The sequence below is a fragment of the Pseudorca crassidens genome, chromosome 17 (genome assembly GCF_039906515.1).
Source record: "Pseudorca crassidens isolate mPseCra1 chromosome 17, mPseCra1.hap1, whole genome shotgun sequence".
NCBI classification, from domain to species: domain Eukaryota; kingdom Metazoa; phylum Chordata; class Mammalia; order Artiodactyla; family Delphinidae; genus Pseudorca; species Pseudorca crassidens.
In genome coordinates, this window is record NC_090312.1 from 63,511,356 (window position 1) to 63,532,564 (window position 21,209).

The 21,209-nt window shown below is 34.9% G+C and overlaps 1 protein-coding gene across 3 annotated transcripts in view; it reads right to left on the reverse strand.

Moving 5' to 3' along the window:
* ZC2HC1A (zinc finger C2HC-type containing 1A) overlaps positions 1 to 21,209 on the reverse strand; it is a 71,719-nt gene that overhangs the window by 42,694 nt on the left and 7,816 nt on the right. For all 3 annotated transcript variants that reach the window (XM_067712014.1, XM_067712013.1, XM_067712012.1), the window contains exons 2-5: positions 12,247 to 12,320; positions 9,793 to 9,909; positions 6,074 to 6,215; positions 3,597 to 3,745 (exon numbers count right to left, since the gene is read on the reverse strand). In XM_067712014.1, the coding sequence (XP_067568115.1) occupies positions 3,597 to 3,745; positions 6,074 to 6,215; positions 9,793 to 9,909; positions 12,247 to 12,320 (482 nt within the window). The remainder of the gene's footprint in view (positions 1 to 3,596; positions 3,746 to 6,073; positions 6,216 to 9,792; positions 9,910 to 12,246; positions 12,321 to 21,209) is intronic.

A 21,209-nucleotide genomic window follows, 5' to 3' on the forward strand; every position in this document is an offset into this window, starting at 1 on the left:
CATAGCAATATTTTTTTTAGATATGCCTACTAAGGCAAAGGAAATAAATGAAAAAATAAGTGAATGGGACCTAATTAAACCTAAGAGCTTTTGCACGGCCAAGGGAAACCACTGACAAAACAAAAAGACTACCTACTGAGTGGGAGAAAATCATTTGCAAATGATGTGACTGATAAGGGATTAATATCCAAAATTTATAAACAGCTCATACAACTCAACATGAAGAAAACAAACAACCCAACTAAAAAATGGGCAGAAGAGCGCTTCCCTGGTGGCGCTGTGGTTGAGAGCCCGCCTGCCGATGCAGGGGACACGGATACGTGCCCCGGTCTGGGAAGATCCCACATGCCATGGAGCGGCTAGGCCCGTGAGCCATGGACACTGAGCCTGCGTGTCCAGAGCCTGTGCTCCGCGACAGGAGAGGCCACAACAGTGAGAGGCCCACGTACCGCAAAAAAAAAAAAAGGGGGCAGAAGACCTAAATAGACATTTTTCCAAAGAAGACAGAGATGGCCAACAGACACATGAAAAAATGCTCAACACTGCTAATTATCAGAGAAATGCAAACCAAAACTACAGTGAGGTATCACCTCACTCCAGTCAGAATGGCTATCATCAAAAAGTCTACAAATAATAAATGCTGGAGAGAGTGGAGAAAAAGGAAACCTCCTACGCTGTTGGTGGGAATGTAAACTGGTAGAGCCACTATGGAGAACAGTATGGAGGTTCCTTAAAAAACTAAAAATAGAGTTACCATGTGATCCTGCAATCCCACTCCTGGGCATATATCTGGAAAAGACGAAAACTAATTCTAAAAGATACATGCACCCCAATGTTCACTGAAGCACTATTTACAATAGCCAAGACATGGAAGCAACCTAAATGTCCACTGACAGATGAATGGATAAAGAAGATGTGGTATATACATATATACACAATGAAATATTATTCATCCATTAAAAAGGAATTAAATATTGCCACTTGCAGCAACATAAATGGACCTAGAGAATATCATAGTAAGTGAAGTCAGAGAAAGACAAATACTGTATGATATCACTTATATGTGGAATCTAAAAAAAAACAAACTAGTGAGTATAACAAAAAAACAGACTCACACATACAGAGAACAAACTAGTGGTTACCAGTGGAGTGAGAGAAGGTGGGAGGGGCAAAATAGGCATAAGGGATTAAGAGATACAAACTACTATGTATAAAATAAATAAGCAACAAGGATGTATTGTACAGCAAGGGAAATATAGCCATTATTATGTGATAAATTTAAATGAAGTATAATCTGTAAAAATACTGAATCACTATGCTATATACCTGAAACTAATATAATATTGTAAACCCACTATACTTCAATTAAAAAAATTCATAAAGCTATAGTAAATAAAAATATTAATGTGGTCTGGGGACTATATAAAAAGACAAAAATTGATTATATGTAAAGTCAAAATAGTGACTACTTCATGGGTGTTGGGGGCTAGGAGTGAGAGAACATTACATTCTGGGAGTGAAACACTAGTGGAGGCTTTTGTAAGACTAACAATATTGTATTTCTCAACTTTCTTGTGGTTATGTATGTATTTATGTTTTATGCTTTGTTTTCTATGTGTATAATTTACAAAAAAAATAACGGGAAAATTGTAAGAAAAAATCTGAATAAAAGTGTTGTAAAAAATAAGAGCTTAGAGATATTTAAAATGTTAACTATGTTGATAACTTTTAAAATATATATATTTCTCAAATTTTCCATAAAGAATAGGAATCCTTTTAATAATCAGAAAAATATTTATTAAAAATTGCATATCATCTTTCCAGACTTAAAACTTCATTACTTTAGAATAAGTAGGGTAAGAATCAATCAGAATACTGATTTGGAAATCAGAATATGATTTCCTATCAGAATATGATTAGGAAAATTCCTAAATCATAAAATACTTATCGTATTGCTTTAAACTCATAAGGTAACTCAGCCTAGCCTAATCTGATGAAAGACTACTGCAGGATCTAAATTATGCATGAGTTATTTCAAAATAATTTGTTCTTTTAAAATAACAAGACATGTAATTTAGCATACATTAGATGATATTTTTGGTTCCTATGTCTTCATGGGTCTACTTTAATACAACCATGCCTAAATTTGATAAAATTCCTAGTGAAGGATTATGACAGCTTAACTGAACGGTAGAACTTCTTGTTTTTACCTATAAAAATCTGATCTTCACTGTGTTTGTATCATTATTTTGATTAGAGCAGGGTCAAAAAGTGGGCTGAAATCAGGCCAGATTACAGCTGCTAAATATGACAAGGAAGCATTTAAGCGTGTTTAGGAAAAGTACTCTACTTAGTTTACTAATGTAGATCCAGTACCGGGTAGTGTCTGGTTCAAAGAGAATACTCAGAAACTTCTTGAATGAATACAGATGAGAAAATATGGGGTCAGACTGAAATAAATAAATAAATAAATATATATGACTAGGCATGGTATCAGAACTGATAAAATTTAAGGTGGGAACTTAAAAACTACTTGGATTTTACATTTACAAATCACCTGGCACCAAGCTGTTGGAATGCACACATTCTATTGTATTTCCTTTGCTCTACTATTTTATTCTTAAAACAAAACAAAATCCTATTGATGTTCTTAACTGTTCAAAAGATATACATTGTTTTCCATCTGTTTTGGAAATTCTTCTAAATGAGTTTTCTTCGCTATTCTTTCCCCACAATGATGATGGTAATAATGATATACTCCATTTCCAATAATATTAACAAAAATTCAATAGGAGGATTCTCTCAAGGAGGTCTCAATTGCAATGTGGTCTTTTAATCCAATATTTTATTCATAAGTAACAAAAAAATAGATTTGATTATTTACTGTTTGCTAAGTTTACAGTACTAAAAAAAAGTTTACAGATGAAAGCTTTGTGAAAAATAAAATTTGCTTAAAAGTATGATATTGTCAAAGTTTTTATGTGACAATATGCTTAAAGAAAAACAACAGTAGTGTAAAAATAAATTTAATATAACAAAATCCTTATATGGTTTATGGTTCTCTAAGCGCTTTCACATACATCATTTCATTTGCTTCTCACTATAGTTATGTAGATTACCACTTCACAGATGAAGAAATGAAGGCTTACATACATTAATGTCATTTGTCTAAAAGTTCAAAAGTAGCAGTCTGGATGTAACCCCATGTTTTCATTTCCTCAAATGTGTTACTCATATATAACATGGAAACATTCACAACTTACATGATTTTCAAATGTGGATTTTTATTGCAATTTTCTCATTCATCTAACCCCTCTAGTTTCCTCTGAATCTGCTGCATTTATTTTAAACTAATTTTCTCCCTTTTTTCCTAAAACCTCTTTAAATCTGTATATTTTTAAGTCTTTACTAACTCAAGTCCACTTCAAATTTTGTTCTCAACTAGCCATTCAAATTTCTTACTAAATCCCTGAACAGTAATATATAAATTTTAGCAGGTGAGAAACTGCAGTTAAATGTGCTATAAAGAATAAACACAAAACTGTGAACTTAAAGTCATTTTCTCATTTATTTGTAGAAATGACCACAATGATTACCTGTGTCCGAGAAGTCGATTTTCCTTTGGTATCGGTAGAAAATTTGCCTTTATTACTAATACGTGCTGCCTGTTCTTTACAGAAATTTATATGTCTATCAGCTGCATTTTCATTAAATCTCCTCTGGCAATATGGACACTGAATATAATCTAAAACAGAAAAAAGAAACAGATTAGTAACATAATACTTGAAATGGGACATAAAGAGTTATAAGTTAGTAACTCAAGACATATAACATAAATAACAACTGCTAAGCAAAAACTCTCACTTTCTTATAACCACCCAACCTGACTTATCTAAACTTAGTAAAGACATTTAAGAAAAAAAGTATGCTAGTATACGATAAACTGCAATTTTCTCCCAGCTTAGAATCAAATTTGAGGGGAAAAAAAAGATAAATCGTCCCTACATAAAAATGAATAAGGAAAAATGTTAATTATTTTTTGCTTCTATATTACCATATGTTTTCATCACAAATATATATTTTCATAAGGTAGACTAGGTTAAGTAGTTAATAACACATTACATTAAATAAAAATTTACATAAAATAAAAATTTTAAATTTGGGCTCATCTGTTAAAATCTTTAACTTCAATTAGAGGAAAGCTGTCAAGAAATAATTTAATAGACTTTATACAGTTTTATTTTCTCTTAGAGATCCCAACAGATGGAATAATAAAAATATATCTCCTAACATAATTAATTCAAATTTAAGAAACAGCAAATGTTGCAGATTATATATTCTCCCCAAATGCAATATACAGTACAAACAAAACTTCTCACAAAATAAATCTTAAAGTTATCCCAGAAAGAACCAAATTTTATAGCACTGTGAAAGATTTCAACTCTATAAGATACAGAGAAGAAATAAATATAACAACTTAGCAGTGTCAAAAAAAATCTTCAATTTATTTCAATAGGTTTACTTTTTGAGATGGAGTTTTTTGCCCTTTAGAATTTACACTCATCTGAATCTCAGAAATTAGTCCTGCTAACTAGTAAAATAGGTCTAAAATCTCTAATAACAAAGAAGTTGTTCTGTCAGGACTAAGAGATCAAAAAATTTCTGAAGTCCAAATTATCCTGAAGAACTGCCCCCCGCCCCCGCTCTGACTTAACATAAACATGAGAAATATAACTGTGTTGAATAAGATGCAATATACAAATACCTCTAAAACAAAGAGAGAATTCAACTTCATGGGGAAAATTAAGGTAGAAATAGAAGAGATGCAAACCCAAATGGAACATTCCAGAAATACTCATAGCATTAAAGTTAATTACTAAGACTCAAACAGGAGTTGGCAAACAAGGGCCCATGGGCCAAATCCAGCCTGCCTGGTGCATGTTTCTGGAACACTGCCACATTCATTCATTTACATATTTTCTGTGGCTGATTTCCTGCAACAGTGGCAGAGTTGAGGAGTTGAAACAGAGACCTTATGGACTGCATAACCTAAGATATTAACTATTGGTCCTTTATAGAAATTGTGTATCAACCCCTCCTTATAAAGATCATACCTAACTTGCTCTTTACTAAGAAATTAATCCCAACTCAGAATACTAACACAATTTTAATGCAGCTAACTTGTTATATTAAAATAACTACCTCTTGAGGCTACTCCATTAACCACTGTCAAAATGTCAACGGTGCTATTTTAAATCTTTCATCATCTCAATTATCTCATATGTGGTTGCCAGCATCTTGCCTTGCTTTTGGGAATAAGAAACAAGAAACTTTTACCCACCCAATGAAGAAAATATAAAAATACATGAATTTAGGGCATAATCTAGGTATATCCATCTATACGGTAGTTACCCCACTAGAATAATACATTTTTAGAAGCAAAATTATGATTTTTTTTTCCCTTCCCAGATTAGAAGATACCAAAGAACCAGGCAACATAATTATTTGAATCTTACTGAATGACTACATTTCAATAGACTTTATGCATGATTAAAATATCTCCTGGAGGGGCTTCCCTGGTGGCGCAGTGGTTGAGAGTCCACCTGCCTATGCAGGGGACATGGGTTCGTGCTCCGGCCTGGGAAGATCCCACATGCCACGGAGCGCCTGGGCCCGTGAGCCATGGCCGATGAGCCTGCGCGTCCGGAGCCTGTGCTCCACAACGGGAGAGGCCACAACAGTGAGAGGCCTGCGTATCGGAAAAAAAAAAAAAAAATTCCTGGAATATTAACATTTAACAGTTACTACCATAATTTTTAAATGATATTAAATGCTTTATAAAGTATTGAGATAAAAAGATAATGCATTTCTATGTCCAACACTGATGTGTCTTTATAAGCCTAAATACCTGGATTGTCACCATTATTTTGTAGGAAAACTTTTAAAGATCATGCTTCATTAGGTTCAATTATTATAAGTTAAGTTTAATATCTTAAAATTTATAAGAAATCTATCAATACTATCGATATTTCTTTCCCACATGAACAATTTCTGTCAACAATATGACATATACCAGGATCATAAGAAGGTGGAGGAGGGGGAGGAAGTTTGCCACCCTCTTTAAGGGCCTGACCAAGGCCTTTAGCTGCTCTTATGGTGGCTATGAACTCTTCATGCTTCCTCCTCCAATTAGATGGCTTCTTTGGTGGTTCGGGCTGCAAACAAATTAAAAAAACAAACAAAAAACAGTTTCAAAACAATTTTTAATAAATTAAAATAAAACTCAAGAAAACACCATATTATTTTAAAATGTTCCCTCATCAGGAGTCCTTAAATGATCTCCCTCCCAAATTTATAATTTTGAAAAGAAACTTTAGGCAACTAAATTATATGCAATTTTTAAAATACAATTTTAATTGTGACAGACACTGCTAAATTGCCTCCTGTAGGTGTTACAAACACTTAAGCCACCACTAAGAGTGTATTTCCTTATTTTCCCATAGTTTCTCCAACATAGAATGATACTAAACTTCTGGTTTTTTAACTGATTAGAGAGGTGAAAAATAGTTCTCTCTGTGGTTTTAACTGCTTTTTTTCCTATAATGAGAGCAAACATCTTTTCATATCATAAAGAATCACTTGTATTGTCTTTTCTGTGAACTGTTTATAAGCCTGGTCAACGTATGTATTGGGTTATTGGCCTTTTTTTTTTTTTTTAACAATTTCTAGTAATTCTTTATAGGAGACTAGCCCCACCCCTCCCCCACAATACATCTCTTTTAACCTTGTTTAAGGGTCTTCCGATATGCAGAATTATTTTTAAATGTAGTTTAACTTACTTTTCCTTTTATAGTCTCCAGATTTGCATTCAGTTAGCAAGGCCCAACCTCACACCAAGGTTTTTTTCCATGTTTCTACCTAGAACCATTCTTAAATTGTTTATTCATTTGGAATTTATCCTGATTTATGACATATGGACTCTATTTTCTATTTTTTTAACATGGCTATGTGGTTATCTCACCATCCTTTATTAACTTTTCTCCCCAGTGAATTGAGAGAACACCTTTCTCATATTCTCTTTGGCATTTGGGTCTATTTCTGAATTCTCTGTTGTACTGTTCTGACTATGTGTGTCAGTACCTGTGTTTTAAATATTGAGATTTTATAATAATATTTTAATATCCACTAAGGTAAACCTACTTTATTCTGCTTTTCTTTCAATCTTTTCTGGTTATTCTTATATGTGTATTTTTCCATATGAACTTTAGATTCAGCTTGTCTATTTTTTTAAACTACATTTTAACCAGAAAAATTAAACATTACATTCATAAACAACTTAAGGAACTTAAGGACTCTATTTTGCTAAGTCTACCTATCCAAGAATGAGATATATTTCCATTTGAAGAAGGGTTCGTTTGTGTCTTTCAGTGGTTTTTTAAAGTAGTCTTTGTGGAAGTCTTGCACCTTCATTATTATAAGGTTTATTCCTAAATATTTTATATTTTGTGTTGTTCTTTTATAAGTGTCTTTTAATCATTTTTATATTTCAAGGAGTTGTTTGTTGAAGTATGAAACCTGATAATTTCTGTATATTAACATTACATCTCATTACTTCACTGATTTCTCTTATTGTTTGTAGTAATTTTTCAGTTGATCTCTTGGGTTTTCCAGGTATATCATCACCTAATAATGATAGTTTTACCCCCTCTTTTCCAATTCCTATGCAACTAATTTCTTGTTATTATTTAACTCTACTGACTAGCACTTACTGTATTGGTTGGAGCTTAATCTTGTTCCTGACTTTAATGGAACTACCTCTAAGTATCTTTCCATTAAACATACTGCTGGCTTGTGTGCTACAAAGAAATTTATTTTGTTATAATATTGAAATATCTGATTATTCCTATTATGTCTTTGTTTTTCAAATCAAGAATATTATGTTGAGCCAACAAAGTCAAAAGACTGTTCTTTAAAAACACTTATAAGGCAAGACTAATCTAGAAAAAAAGAGAAAACAAAAATTACCAAGGAATGGAAAACAGTTCTTACAAACATAAGAAGATATTATAAAAAAACTTTATGGTAATACATGGGACATTTAAGATGAAATGGATAATATCCTTGACAAACACCACAAAACAGATACCAGAAACAGAAAAATTATAATAGTCTTATATTTATTTATTTTTAATGAATCTATTATTTAAAAGACCCACAAAGAAAACTCCTGGCCCAGATGCCTTTACTGTTGAATACTTGCAGACATTTAAGGAAGAAACAGCACCAATCTTTTAAAAACTCTTTGAAAAACAGAAAACAAGAGAATAACCTTCCAACTAGTCCTATGACAGCAACAAAACTGATGAAAAGAAAAATCACAGGCCACTTTTCTCATGAATATAGATGCAAAAATCTTAACTAAATAAAAGCAGATTTAGATGTTTGAGATGACTGATTCTTTAGAGTTTCTTACTTTATAGTGAGATTTCTGATCACAACATTCATCTGTTCCACAGTGAATATTACTAATTTTTGCTGCTCTCATCTACCTTTTCTTCTCAAAGTATTATTATATATATTATTATATTAATGCTTAGCTAATGTTTTTTATTACCCATCATTGAATGAGTTAGGTTTTCCTGGTACAGCTATTTACAAGAGTTTCTGGGAGAAAAGAGCAGCCCAGGGTAGCTTTCTAGGCTATACAAAACAGTTCTCTTTTCTGATGTACCAGATACAGATACAAATAAGGCCTCTGTGTGTGAACTCACCCAACACAACAAAGTAGCAGAGCCAGGGTTAAATCCAGGCGGTCTGAATCTTGAGCCAGCTTTCAAACCCACTATGCTATACCAAGATTTAATTAATTTATCTAAGCTAATTAAAGCTAATACAATCATACATCTGGCAGGTTACCAAGAGAAACTTTAAATAATAATTTATGTACCTTATTCAAGCTTCTCCATCCTTCCCTTAAATATTCATAAACTGAAAAACAAAGATGAACTGACTTTTCTGTTATCAAAGGATTTTATTAGTAAGATTAATTGCCCCATAGGGAAATGTTTTCCTGTAACACTGGGAAAAGTTATTACCACTGAAAGTAGTTTGTTTCAAAAACCTATTTAAGTCAGGTACTCAAATTTTGACTATTACACTGAAATAACTCTTTAAAACTATGTCGGACAAAGCATTTATGTGATTTATTCTTAGCAAATAACATATCACGAAAGGTGGTATTAAGGAGAGATTAGCATAGGAGATTCATTGCTTTTAGTTACAAAGAAGAAAATAAGCTGACAATGATCATATATGAACAATTGAGCAATGTATAAAACTTTTCCTCAGAAAGCATAATAAGATGATAAATGCTGACAAATCAATCAGTCAAGATAATATTTATTATGCTAAGATGTTTGTAACTAATAGCTTTCCTTTTGTATACTACAGGGATTACACTACTGGTAATAGTGTAACATACTGAGACATAAACCTAATTATAGCTGAAGTAATTAAGGACTCACAATGAATATATGAGGACTTCTCAGTTATTTCTAGCCTATAGCTAAGCAATTGGCTCTCCAATGCTACAAAAACCTCCCTGTAATAGTTGAACAGTACTTTGGCCTCCCTTTTGTCGAAATTCAAAATAAACAAGTTTCTGATCACTTCTAAACTGAGAACATGACACAGAATTCTGCTTATTCTTCAATCTTAGTATAATAGATTATTATAATTTTTTCATTACACATAGCAGCAAGGTTCATACTGTTCACAAGGTCATATAATTACCCTAGGTTTAAGAGGTTTTACTGTTGGAATATCAGTTCCTTCAGCTCTTTGTCTGCTTGAATCAAACGTCTTCCGTTTTTTAGTGGCAGTTTTCTGGCAAATAGGTCCATGTTTTTTCTGTCAAGATGAGGAAATACAACATGTCATCTTCTTTTCTACAAAAAGACTATAAAACTTTAAATTGTCATTTGAGACCAGTTTAAAAACCTGAAAGATGAAATAAATAATAATCCATAAATAAGAAATGTTTTAGCTAAAATTGTTAAAAAAATATATGCAACGCATGTTACAAGTTATCTTTCTCACAACAAGAAAGTATTGATAAATACTCTCCCAAATTTTTTTTTAGTTATTTAATAGTCTCCTGGTTTTTACACTGCTAAGAATAAGGGAACTAATGTAAGCAAGTCAAAGCTATTGAAGTGGGAAAAAAGTTACCTTTATTACTAAATACTTGAAAATAGATACCAGAAAAAGGAATGTAAATGGAAAACACATTAGCATTAGGATTACAAAAGCTAACATAATAATAATAGTTGGGATTACTCAAGTTAACGAAATAGTAGTTTGTTAACACAGAATATAGGACAAGGTGGTCAGGTTTGTGTCCTTACTCCACTATCATCCCTTCCCCCTCTCTGGAACTCAAATTTTCCACCTTTTTTTTACCAAGGATTTTTCTTGTGCTACCTAGTGTCCCACTCCTACAGTTTTTGGTTGGGGGGGATGGGGGTTTGTTGTTGCTGTTGCTGTTTTAATATGGCTGCCAGCTCATTCAGTCATTCATATATTCATTTTAAAGACATTATAATGGAAGCTCTCTTAACTGACCTCAAATTAACCTACTGGATAAACAATAATTCTCCTTCCCCTAAATAAAACATGTTGACTAATAACATAGAGGATGCTAAATGCCCTTTTTTTCTTTTGTATTTTGATAAACAATGAACAAGTCAGAACTGCTAAACTTTATCTGGGAAAACAGGAACCTCAGAACTGGTTGATTCAATGTTATGGAGCCTCTAATATTTTCAATACACAACTGTTTTACATACTTGTTTTTGGATATCATTCTGACAAACACAGTAACTGTAACTATTAGAATAAAATCTCTTAAATATTAAAAAAAGAAAAGGATGGCTAATGGGCGACTTTCTAGAGAATGTCTGTTCTCACATTGAGCTGTATATGTCAAAAGTATGTAGTGCCTGTTCCCAAAACTGATGTATACAAATTGTAGTTGTTATCGTGATTATATCATTTAATTAAATATTAAATAAATATATAATGAGGACCAAAAAAAGGCATAATTTTCCCAGTGAAAACTCAGCTTAATGCTTTGAAAATGGTTTGAAAAATAGCTAATTAATAACAAAAAATGGATGAATTAAGTGTGGGCAAGAAAGGTTTAAGAAAGAAAGCTGTTAATATTTAAGAGGAGTCTGCAGTCAGGTGGACATTTTGGGTCATTAATTCCTCACTGCTTTAAAGAAAAACTGGAAACAATGAGAGGATGCAAAATAAAATGTAGCAAAACTCTAATCAGCAGACCCATACTCAAAGAAAAATCTTTATTCCACATCAAAATATTAATAAATACATATTTATACTTGAAGTTAAATACGGCATATTGACTTTCTTATTCTCTACTTAGCTAGAGATTTTATATTAAAATCAGTTAAATGTGCTTCTATTTGTATATACTAAGCATCTAAAGAATGCATAATATATTTTAGGTGCACTTTTAACGAAAATATTTTTTCCTTTGGAATATTTCAAACATACATAAGAATTGACAGAATAGTGTAATTAGCTCCATTTACTCATCCCTGCCTCAACAATTACCAACATTTTAGCAATCTTGTTTCATCTATCCCAGCCCCAGCACTTTTTCCTGAAGTTTAAAGAAAATGCCATACATCATAGCCTTCTGCTTCTTTAAATACATTATTTCTAACAGTATTTCTAAGAGTTTATTTTGGTTTTATTTTTGTTAATAGTCCCACAAAGGGAGAAAACACTTTAATAGTTTAACAGAGAGGAGTTTTGAAGACCAATCAAACTCTGAAGGAAAGAGAGCACTCTGGAAGAATGACAAAGATGGAACTGAGGGCTTCCCTGGTGGCGCAGTGGTTGGGAGTCCGCCTGCCGATGCAGGGGGATGTGGGTTCGTGCCCCGGTCCGGGAGGGTCCCGCGTGCCGCGGAGCGGCTGGGCCAGTGAGCCATGGCCGCTGGGCCTGCGCGTCCGGAGCCTGTGCTCCGCAGCGGGAGGGGCCACGGCAGTGAGAGGCCCGCGTATAGCAAAAAAAAAAAAAAAAAAAAAGATGGACTGATACTCCTGAGCACTGAATACTAGCCAGTATCTCTTTAAATTATTCCAAAGGTTCTTTCCATTGTCCTGAACTATTAAACAATTAAAGATCTACCAAACTCCAAAAAAAAAAGGTACTCACTAATGCCACTGGAAAGAATGTTCTTCCACAAATCCTGCAAGGTAACAATTCTCCAACTTGGACACTTCCATTTTCTAAAATCGAAAAGAATGTAGTCAATATACTCAGTGGCTCAAATTGTGAAACTTCCAAATTTTAATGTCTTCACTTAGTTTCATATGTAAGTTGTCAGTTCTTGCGAAAAATGTCATGTCATTTTGAAATAAGTAACATCATCAATTAAAATGGGCAGAAGACTTAAAGTTATCAGTGGTCAAAAAGGCAAATGCCAAATACAGAGTTCATACTTTAAGGAGAACCAAACTGATAATGTTGGAAATATCTGGTTTTCTTCTATTTTAACCAAATCAATTTGTCAGTCTCTTAATTTATAGGCTGTCTCTTTGTAAATTACTGAAGTTTAAAAACCAAATTTATCTGAAGGTTAAATACATTATTTATCTTCAAAGCATTAAAGAGTAACATTGGTGGCTAGTGGAATGGAGAAGATGAGTAGGAAAACCCTGAGCTCACCTCCTTCCATGGGCACAACAAAGTTACAACTATTTACAGAGCAACTATCATGATGAGAACAACCTAAAGACTAGCAGAAAAGATCTTCCACAGCTAAAGATATAAAGAAGGATCCACAATGAGACAAGTAAGAGAGGCAGAGACATGGTACAGTCAAGACCCACACCCACAGGTAGGCTACCCACAAACACGAGGATAATCACAATTGCAGAGTTTTTCCCCAAGGAGCAAGGGGTGCTGGCAAGAAACATTAGGGAGTCCTCCTTCTAGCTTCGTAGTGCAAGGACCCAGCCCTACCCACCAGCCAGTCTGCAACAGTCCTTGGGACCCACAGGCCAGGCAGCTAACTGTGGGGGCAGCTTCACCCAACAGCAGGCTGGCAATGACCATAGGCACCTTGGTTCCCCCAGTCACCCAGGGACCCAGCCCTGCCACCAGAGAACCCAGGACCCAGCTCCACCCACCAGAGGGCTGGCACTAACTCCAGAACCTGGCCTCGCCCACCAATGGGCAGGCACCAATCACTGGACTCCCTTGGCCCCAGTGCTGCCGATCAGCGTGCAGACCATCTGTGAGACACCTTCAGCCAGCCACACCAGGGTCCAGCTCTGTCCACCAGTGGACCAGCACTAGCCTAGGGACCCCCAAGCCTTCACAATCAGCCACCTTGTGACCTGGCCCTACCTACCAGCGGCTGTCAGCATCCACAAAGGCAGAGCCTGCCAATCAATCAGACCAGGGGCCATCCATGCCTACTAGACCACCAATAGAAATCAGCCCACCACAAAAGAAGGGCCCATGAAACCCACATAGGGGACATTCCTGGAACATAAAGCTCTGGTGACCTAAGGGAAGTGAGCTGCTGAGATGCACAGGACCTCTCCTATAAAAGACCACTTCAACAAGATCAAGAAATGTAACCAACCTACCAAATACACAGAAATAAAAACAGCAAGTTAGGCAAATGAGGTGACAGAAGAATTTGTTCCAAACAAAGGAATAAGATAAAACACCAGAATTGAAGTGGAACTAAGGAACTTACCCAATAAAGAGTTCAAGGTAATGATCATAAAAATGCTCAAAGAACTTCGGAGAAGAATGGAAAAACACAGTAAGAAGCTAACAAAGAGTTGTAAAATATAAAGAACAAAACAGAGCTGAAGACAACAATAAGTGAAATAAAAACATACTAGAAGGAATCAACAGTAGATTAGATGATACGGAGGAATGGATCAGCAAGCTGGAAGACAGTAGTAGAAATCACTCAAGCTGAAGAGAAAAAAAAGAGTTTAAAAAATGAGGACAGGGCTTCCCTGGTGGCACAGTGGTTGAGAGTCCACCTGCCGATGTAGGGGACACGGATTCGTGCCCCAGTCTGGGAAGATCCCACATGCCGCGGAGCGGCTGGGCCCCTGAGCCATGGCCGCTGAGCCTGCGCGTCCGGAGCCTGTGCTCCGCAACGGGAGAAGCCACAGCAGTGAGAGGCCCGCGTACCGAAAAAAAAAAAAAAATGAGGACAGTTCAAGGGACCTTTGAGACAACACTAAGCATGCTAACATTTGCATTATAGGGGTTCCAAACGGAAAAGGGGAGGCAGAAAACATATTTGAAGACATAATGGCTGAAAACTTCCCTAACCTAGGAAAGGAAACAGATATACAAGTCCAGGAAGCACAGACAGTTACAAACAGGATCTACCCAAAACCGACCACACCAAAAAACATCATAATTAAAATGGCTAAAATTAAAGACAGAGTATTAAAAGCAGCAAGGGAAAAGCAACTAGTTACATACAAGGGAACTTCCATAAGTCTATTAGCTGACTTTTCAGTAGAAACCCTGCAGACCAGAAGGGAATATCATGATACATTTAAAGTGATGAAAGGAAAAAACCTACAACCAAGAATACTCTACCCAGCAAAGCTATCATTCAGAAAGATAAGATAAAGAGTCTTGCAGACAAGCAAAAGCTAAAAAGGGGTTTCCCTGGTGGCACAATGGTTAAGAATCCACCTGCCAATGCAGGGGACATGGGTTTGAGCCCTCGGCCAGTAAGATCCCACATGCCATGGAGCAACTAAGCCCGTGTGCCACAACTGCTTAGTCTGTGCTCTAGAGCCCGCAAGCCACAACTACTGAAGCCCGTGCACCTAGAGCCCATGCTCCACAACAAGAGAAGGCACTGCAATGAGAAGCCTACGCACCACAAATAAGAGTAGCCCCTGCTTACAGTGACTAGAGAAAAGCCCGCACGCAGCAAGACCCAACACAGCCAAAAATAAAATTAAATAAATAAATTTTAAATATTAAAAGCTAAAAAAGTTCAGTACCACAAAACCAGCTTTACAAGAAATGAAAAGGCACTTCTCTAAGTGAAAAAGAAAAAGCCACAACTAGAAATATGAAAGTTACCAAAGGAAAAATCTCATTGGTAAAAGCAAATACACTGTAAAGGTAGTAGACCAACCACTTATAAAGCTAGTAGAAAGGTTAAAAGACAAAACTAGTAAAATCTTCTATACACAAAATAAGTAGTTAAGAAATACCCAAAAGATGTAGACTATGATGTCAAAAACATTAAACATAGAAGGGGAGTAAAAACTCAGGGTTGTTAAAATACATTCAAACTTAAGAGGACATCACATCAACTTAAAATAATCACATATATATTGATTGCTATATATAAACCTCTGGTAACCAAACTAAAAATCTGTAACAGATACAAACACAAAACACTGAAAGAAATCTAAACATAGTATTAAAGACAGTCATCAAATCACAAGGAATGAGAGCAAAATAAGAAAGAATAACAACAACAACAAAACTACAAACTAAACCTGAAAACAATTAACAAAATGGCAATAAGTACATACCTATCAACAATTACACTTAAAATGTATATGGACACAGAGTGCTCCAATCAAAAGACATAGGGTGGCTCAATGGATACAAAAACAGGACTTGTATATATGCTAATCAAGAGATTCAGTCCAGATCTAAAGGAACACACAGACTGAAAGTGAGGGAATGGACAAAGGTATTCCATGCAAACGGAAATTTAAAAGAAACCGAGATAGCAATACTTATATCAGACAAAGTAGACTTTAAAACAATGACTGTAACAAGAGACAAAGTAGGACTTTACCTAATAATAAAGGGATCAATCCAAGAAAAAGCTATAACAATTGTAAATATATATGCACTCAACATAGATGCACCTAAAGACATAAAGCAAATATTAACAAACAAAAAGGGAGAAATGGACAGCAACACAATAACAGTAGGGGGCTTTAACACCCCACTTACATCAATGAACAGATCATCCAGAGAGAAAATCAATACGGAAACACTAGCCTTAAACAACACATTAGACCAGATGGTCTTAATAAATATAGAATATTCCATCCAAAAGCATCAGAATACACATTCTTTTCAAGTGCACATGGAACATTCTCCAGTATAGATCACATGGCAGGCCATAAAACAAGTCTCAGTGAATTTGAGAAGACTGAAATCATATCAAGAAACTTTTCAGGCACATGCTATGACACCAGAAATCAACTACAAGGAAAAAAAACTGCAAAAAACCCCATAAACATGTGGAACTAAACAACCAATGGGTCACTGAAGAAATCAAAGAAGAAATCAAAAACATAACTGGAGACAAATGAAAATGAAAACTTCGATGATCCAAAGTCTATAGGTTTCAGCAAAAGCAGTTCTAAGAGGGAAGTTTATAGCAATACAAACCTACCTCAGGAAACAGGAAAAATCTCAAATAAACAACCTATCCTTATACCTAAAGGAACTAGAGAAAGAAGAACAAACAAAACCCAAACTTAGTAGAAGAAATCATAAAGAATACAGCAGAAATAAATAAAATAGAGACTAAAAATAATAGAAAATGTCAATTAAAGTAAGAGCTGGTTCCTTGAAAAGCTAAACAAAATTGATAAAACTTCAGCTAAACTCATCAAGAAAAAAAGAGAGAGGGCTCAAATTAAAAAAAAATCAGAAATGGACGTGAAGTTACACTTAATACCATGCAAATACAAAGGATCATAAGAGATTACCATGAACAATTATACGCCAATAAAATGGACAAGTTAGAAGATATGGACAAATTCCTAGAAAAATATATGAGCATTGACTGAATCAGTGCTCATCCAGAGAGGAATGGATAAAGAAAATGACACACGTGCGTGCACACGCACACACACACACACACACAAATACTACTCAGCCCTAAAAAATGAAATCTTATCATTTGTGACAAAATGGATGGAACTAGAGGGTATTATGCTATGTGAAGTAAGACAGAGAAAGACAAATACTGTATAATTTCACTTATATGTGGAATTTAAAAAACAAATGAACAAACTTAAAACAGAAACACAGTCATAGACACAAAGAACAAACAGGTAGTTGCCAAGGGAGAGGGGTTGGTGGGGTGGGGAGGAAATAGGTGAGGGAGATTAAGACAAACAAACTTCCAGTTACAAAATAAATGAGTCACAGGTATGAAAAGTACAGTGTGGAAAATAGTCAATAATAATGTAATATCTTTGCATGGTGACAGATGATAACTAGATTTATCATGGGGATCATTTTGAAATGTAGAGAAGCATCAAATTGCTAAATTGTGTACCAGGAACAAAAATAGTTTTGTAGTCAAATATACTTCCTAAACAAACTCATAGAAAAAGAGATCAGATTTGTGGCTACACGGGGTGGGCGGGGGGGAGGATGGGAAACTGGACGAACATCATCAAAAGGTACAAATTTCCACTAATGAGATAAACGAGTACTAGAGATGTAATGTACAATATGATAACATAATTAACACTGTTCTATGTTGTATATAAAGTTAAGAGACTGGATCCTAGGAGCTTCTCATCACAAGGAAAACAATGGTTTTTTTCCTTTTATTTTGTATCTGTATAAGATGATGGATATTCACTAAATTTATTGTGGTAATCATTTCATGATGTATATAAATCAAATCAGTATGCTGTAAACCTTACACAGTGCTCTATGTCAATTATATATATAAAACTGGAAGAAAAAAATAAGATAAAAACAGGTGCTACTGTTTGCAGATGACATGATACTATACATAGAGAATCCTAAAGATGCTACCAGAAAACTACTAGAGCTAATCAATGAATTTGGTAAAGTAGCAGGATACAAAATTAATGCACAGAAATCTCTGGCATTCCTATACACTAATGATGAAAAATGTGAAAGTGAAATCAAGAAAACACTCCTATTTACCATTGCAACAAAAAGAATAAAATATCTAGGAATAAACCTACCTAAGGAGACAAAAGACCTGTATGCAGAAAATTACAAGACACTGATGAAAGAAATTAAAGATGATACAAATAGATGGAGAGATATACCATGTTCTGGGATTGGAAGAATCAACATTGTGAAAATGACTCTACTACCCAAAGCAATCTACAGATTAAATGCAATCCCTATCAAACTACCACTGGCATTTTTCACAGAACTAGAACAAAAAATTTTACAATTTGGATGGAAACACAAAAGACCTCGAATAGCCAAAGCAATCTTGAGAACGAAAAACAGAGCTGTAGGAATCAGGCTCCCTGACTTCAGACGATACTACAAAGCTACAGTAATCAAGACAGTATGGTACTGGCACAAAAACAGAAATATAGATCAATGGAACAGGATAGAAAGCCCAGAGATAAACCCACGCACATATGGTCAATTTATCTTTGATAAAGGAGGCAGGAATGTACAGTGGAGAAAGGACAGCGTCTTCAATAAGTGGTGCTGGGAAACCTGGATAGGTACATGTAAAAGTATGAGATTAGATCACTCCCTAACACCATACACAAAAATAAACTCAAAATGGATTAAAGACCTAAATGTAAGGCCAGAAACTATCAAACTCTTAGAGGAAAACATAGGCAGAACACTCTATGACATAAATCACAGCAAGATCCTTTTGACTCACCTCCTAGAGAAATGGAAATAAAAACAAAAATAAACAAATGGGACCTAATGAAACTTCAAAGCTTTTACACAGCAAAGGAAACCATAAACAAGACCAAAAGACAACCCTCAGAGTAGGAGAAAATATTTGCAAATGAAGCAAGTGACAAAGGATTAATCTCCAAAATTTATAAGCAGCTCATGCAGCTCAATAACAAAAAAAACAAACAACCCAATCCAGAAATGGGCAGAAGACCTAAATAGAGATTTCTCCAAAGAAGATATACAGACTGCCAACAAACACATGAAAGAATGCTCAACATCATTAATCATTAGAGAAATGCAAATCAAAACTACAATGAGATATCATCTCACACCAGTCAGAATGGCCATCATCAAAAAATCTAGAAACAATAAATGCTGGAAAGGGTGTGGAGAAAAGCGAACACTCTTGCACTGCTGGTGGCAATGTGAATTGGTTCAGCTACTATGGAGAACAGTATGGAGGTTTCTTAAAAAACTACAAATAGAACTACCATATGACCCAGCAATCCCACTACTGGGCATATACTCTGAGAAAACCATACTTCAAAAAGAGTCATGTACCAAAATGTTCATTGCAGCTCTATTTACAATAGCCCGGAGATGGAAACAACCTAAGTGTCCATCATCGGATGAATGGATAAAGAAGATGTGGCACATATATATAATGGAATATTATTCAGCCATAAAAAGTAATGAAATTGAGCTATTTGTAATGAGGTGGTTAGACCTAGAGTCTGTCATACAGAGTGAAGTAAGTCAGAAAGAGAAAGACAAATACCGTATGCTAACACATATATATGGAATTTAAGGGGAAAAAAAAATGTCATGAAGAACCTAGGGGTAAGAGAGGAATAAAGACACAGACCTACTACAGAATGGACTTGAGGATATGGGGAGGGGGAAGGGTAAGCTGTGACAAAGCGAGAGAGAGGCATGGACATATATACACTACCAAACGTAAGGTAGATAGCTAGTGGGAAGCAGCCGCACAGCACAGGGAGATCAGCTCGGTGCTTTGTGACCAGCTAGATGGGTGGGATAGGGAGGGTGGGAGGGAGGGAGATGCAAGAGGGAAGAGATATGGGAACATGTGTATATGTATAACTGATTCACTTTGTTATAAAGCAGAAACTAACACAGCATTGTAAAGCAATTATACTCCAATAAAGATGTTTAAAAAAAAAAAAAGCAAACAAAAAAACCAGGTGCTACAATTTGGGATGATGAAAACGTTCTGAGGATGGATAGTGATGATATTTGCACAACAATGTGAATATACTAAATACCACTGAATTTTACACTTAAAAATGGTTAAAATGGTAAATTTTATGTCTATTTTTCCACAATACAACATTTTTTTAAACTAAAAAAAAAAAAAAAAAGTAAGAAATAACCCTGGAGATCAGTGAGGTGGCTTCCTGATATGATTATGGAGTCTAGAATAAAAAGAATGTTGTCCTCCCCGACAACAGAAGTATTAGGTTTTAAGTAAAAGATCACCTAGTTACTATGCATTATGTGAATTGTTCATTAATTTATACATATAATATTATGTTAAGATTCACTGGACCAACAAATTGAGATAATCTGACCTTATCGGCACAACTGATTAAATAAGGAAGAAGTAGCTGCAACTTTTACAAAATCAGAAGTTAATGCATCTATCATGTACTTGCACTGAACAAATTTCATCACATGTACACACACACAAACTACATTCTTTGGGAATCCTACATAACTAAGTCAATTTGTCATTTTATTATCCAGCCAAACATCACACCTAAATTTATTTCCATACCTGTAATTTTCATAAAAACGACAAAAATGATATCCTTATATCTTCTGCTGAATTTCTGTTAAAATTCTTTTATCATATGAAAGTAAAAAAACATTTTCTTTCAGAAGTAACAAACTCATGAAAAAAGTACGATTATGGACTTCATGTAATGTGTTGTTCCAAGGCATTTAGTGAGTCCACAGAAAACTTATCAGGAGAATCAAAAAAGACATTGGTGGGAACGCAATCAAACAGTAACAGAAGAATTGTTTTGTTCTCTCATTCTCCAAGTACTCTACTGCACTATTTCAGTGGTAGATAGATGGAGGCCAAAGTCTGTATGGTGGCGGGTAAGCTGTGAACACTACAAAAGCAAAACTAAGATTTGCCTGATTTGTGTTTTCCAATGGCAAAGACGAGGTTATTTAGGGAGGGAGAGCAAAGCAGCTTCATTTATCTGGATCACTTAATTCCATTAACTATCCAAAAAGTTGAAGCAGTTGCTGGATGGAATCCATTAGGTATATGAAGACTAGAATGTCTTCATAACGACTGTCAAAGTGATACCACATACTGCATAATCTATTAGGCTTGCCTATTTAGTTTTCATGTCTTCCTTTAAATTCCAAACAATAATTTAAAAATGTATCCATATAAAATGTTG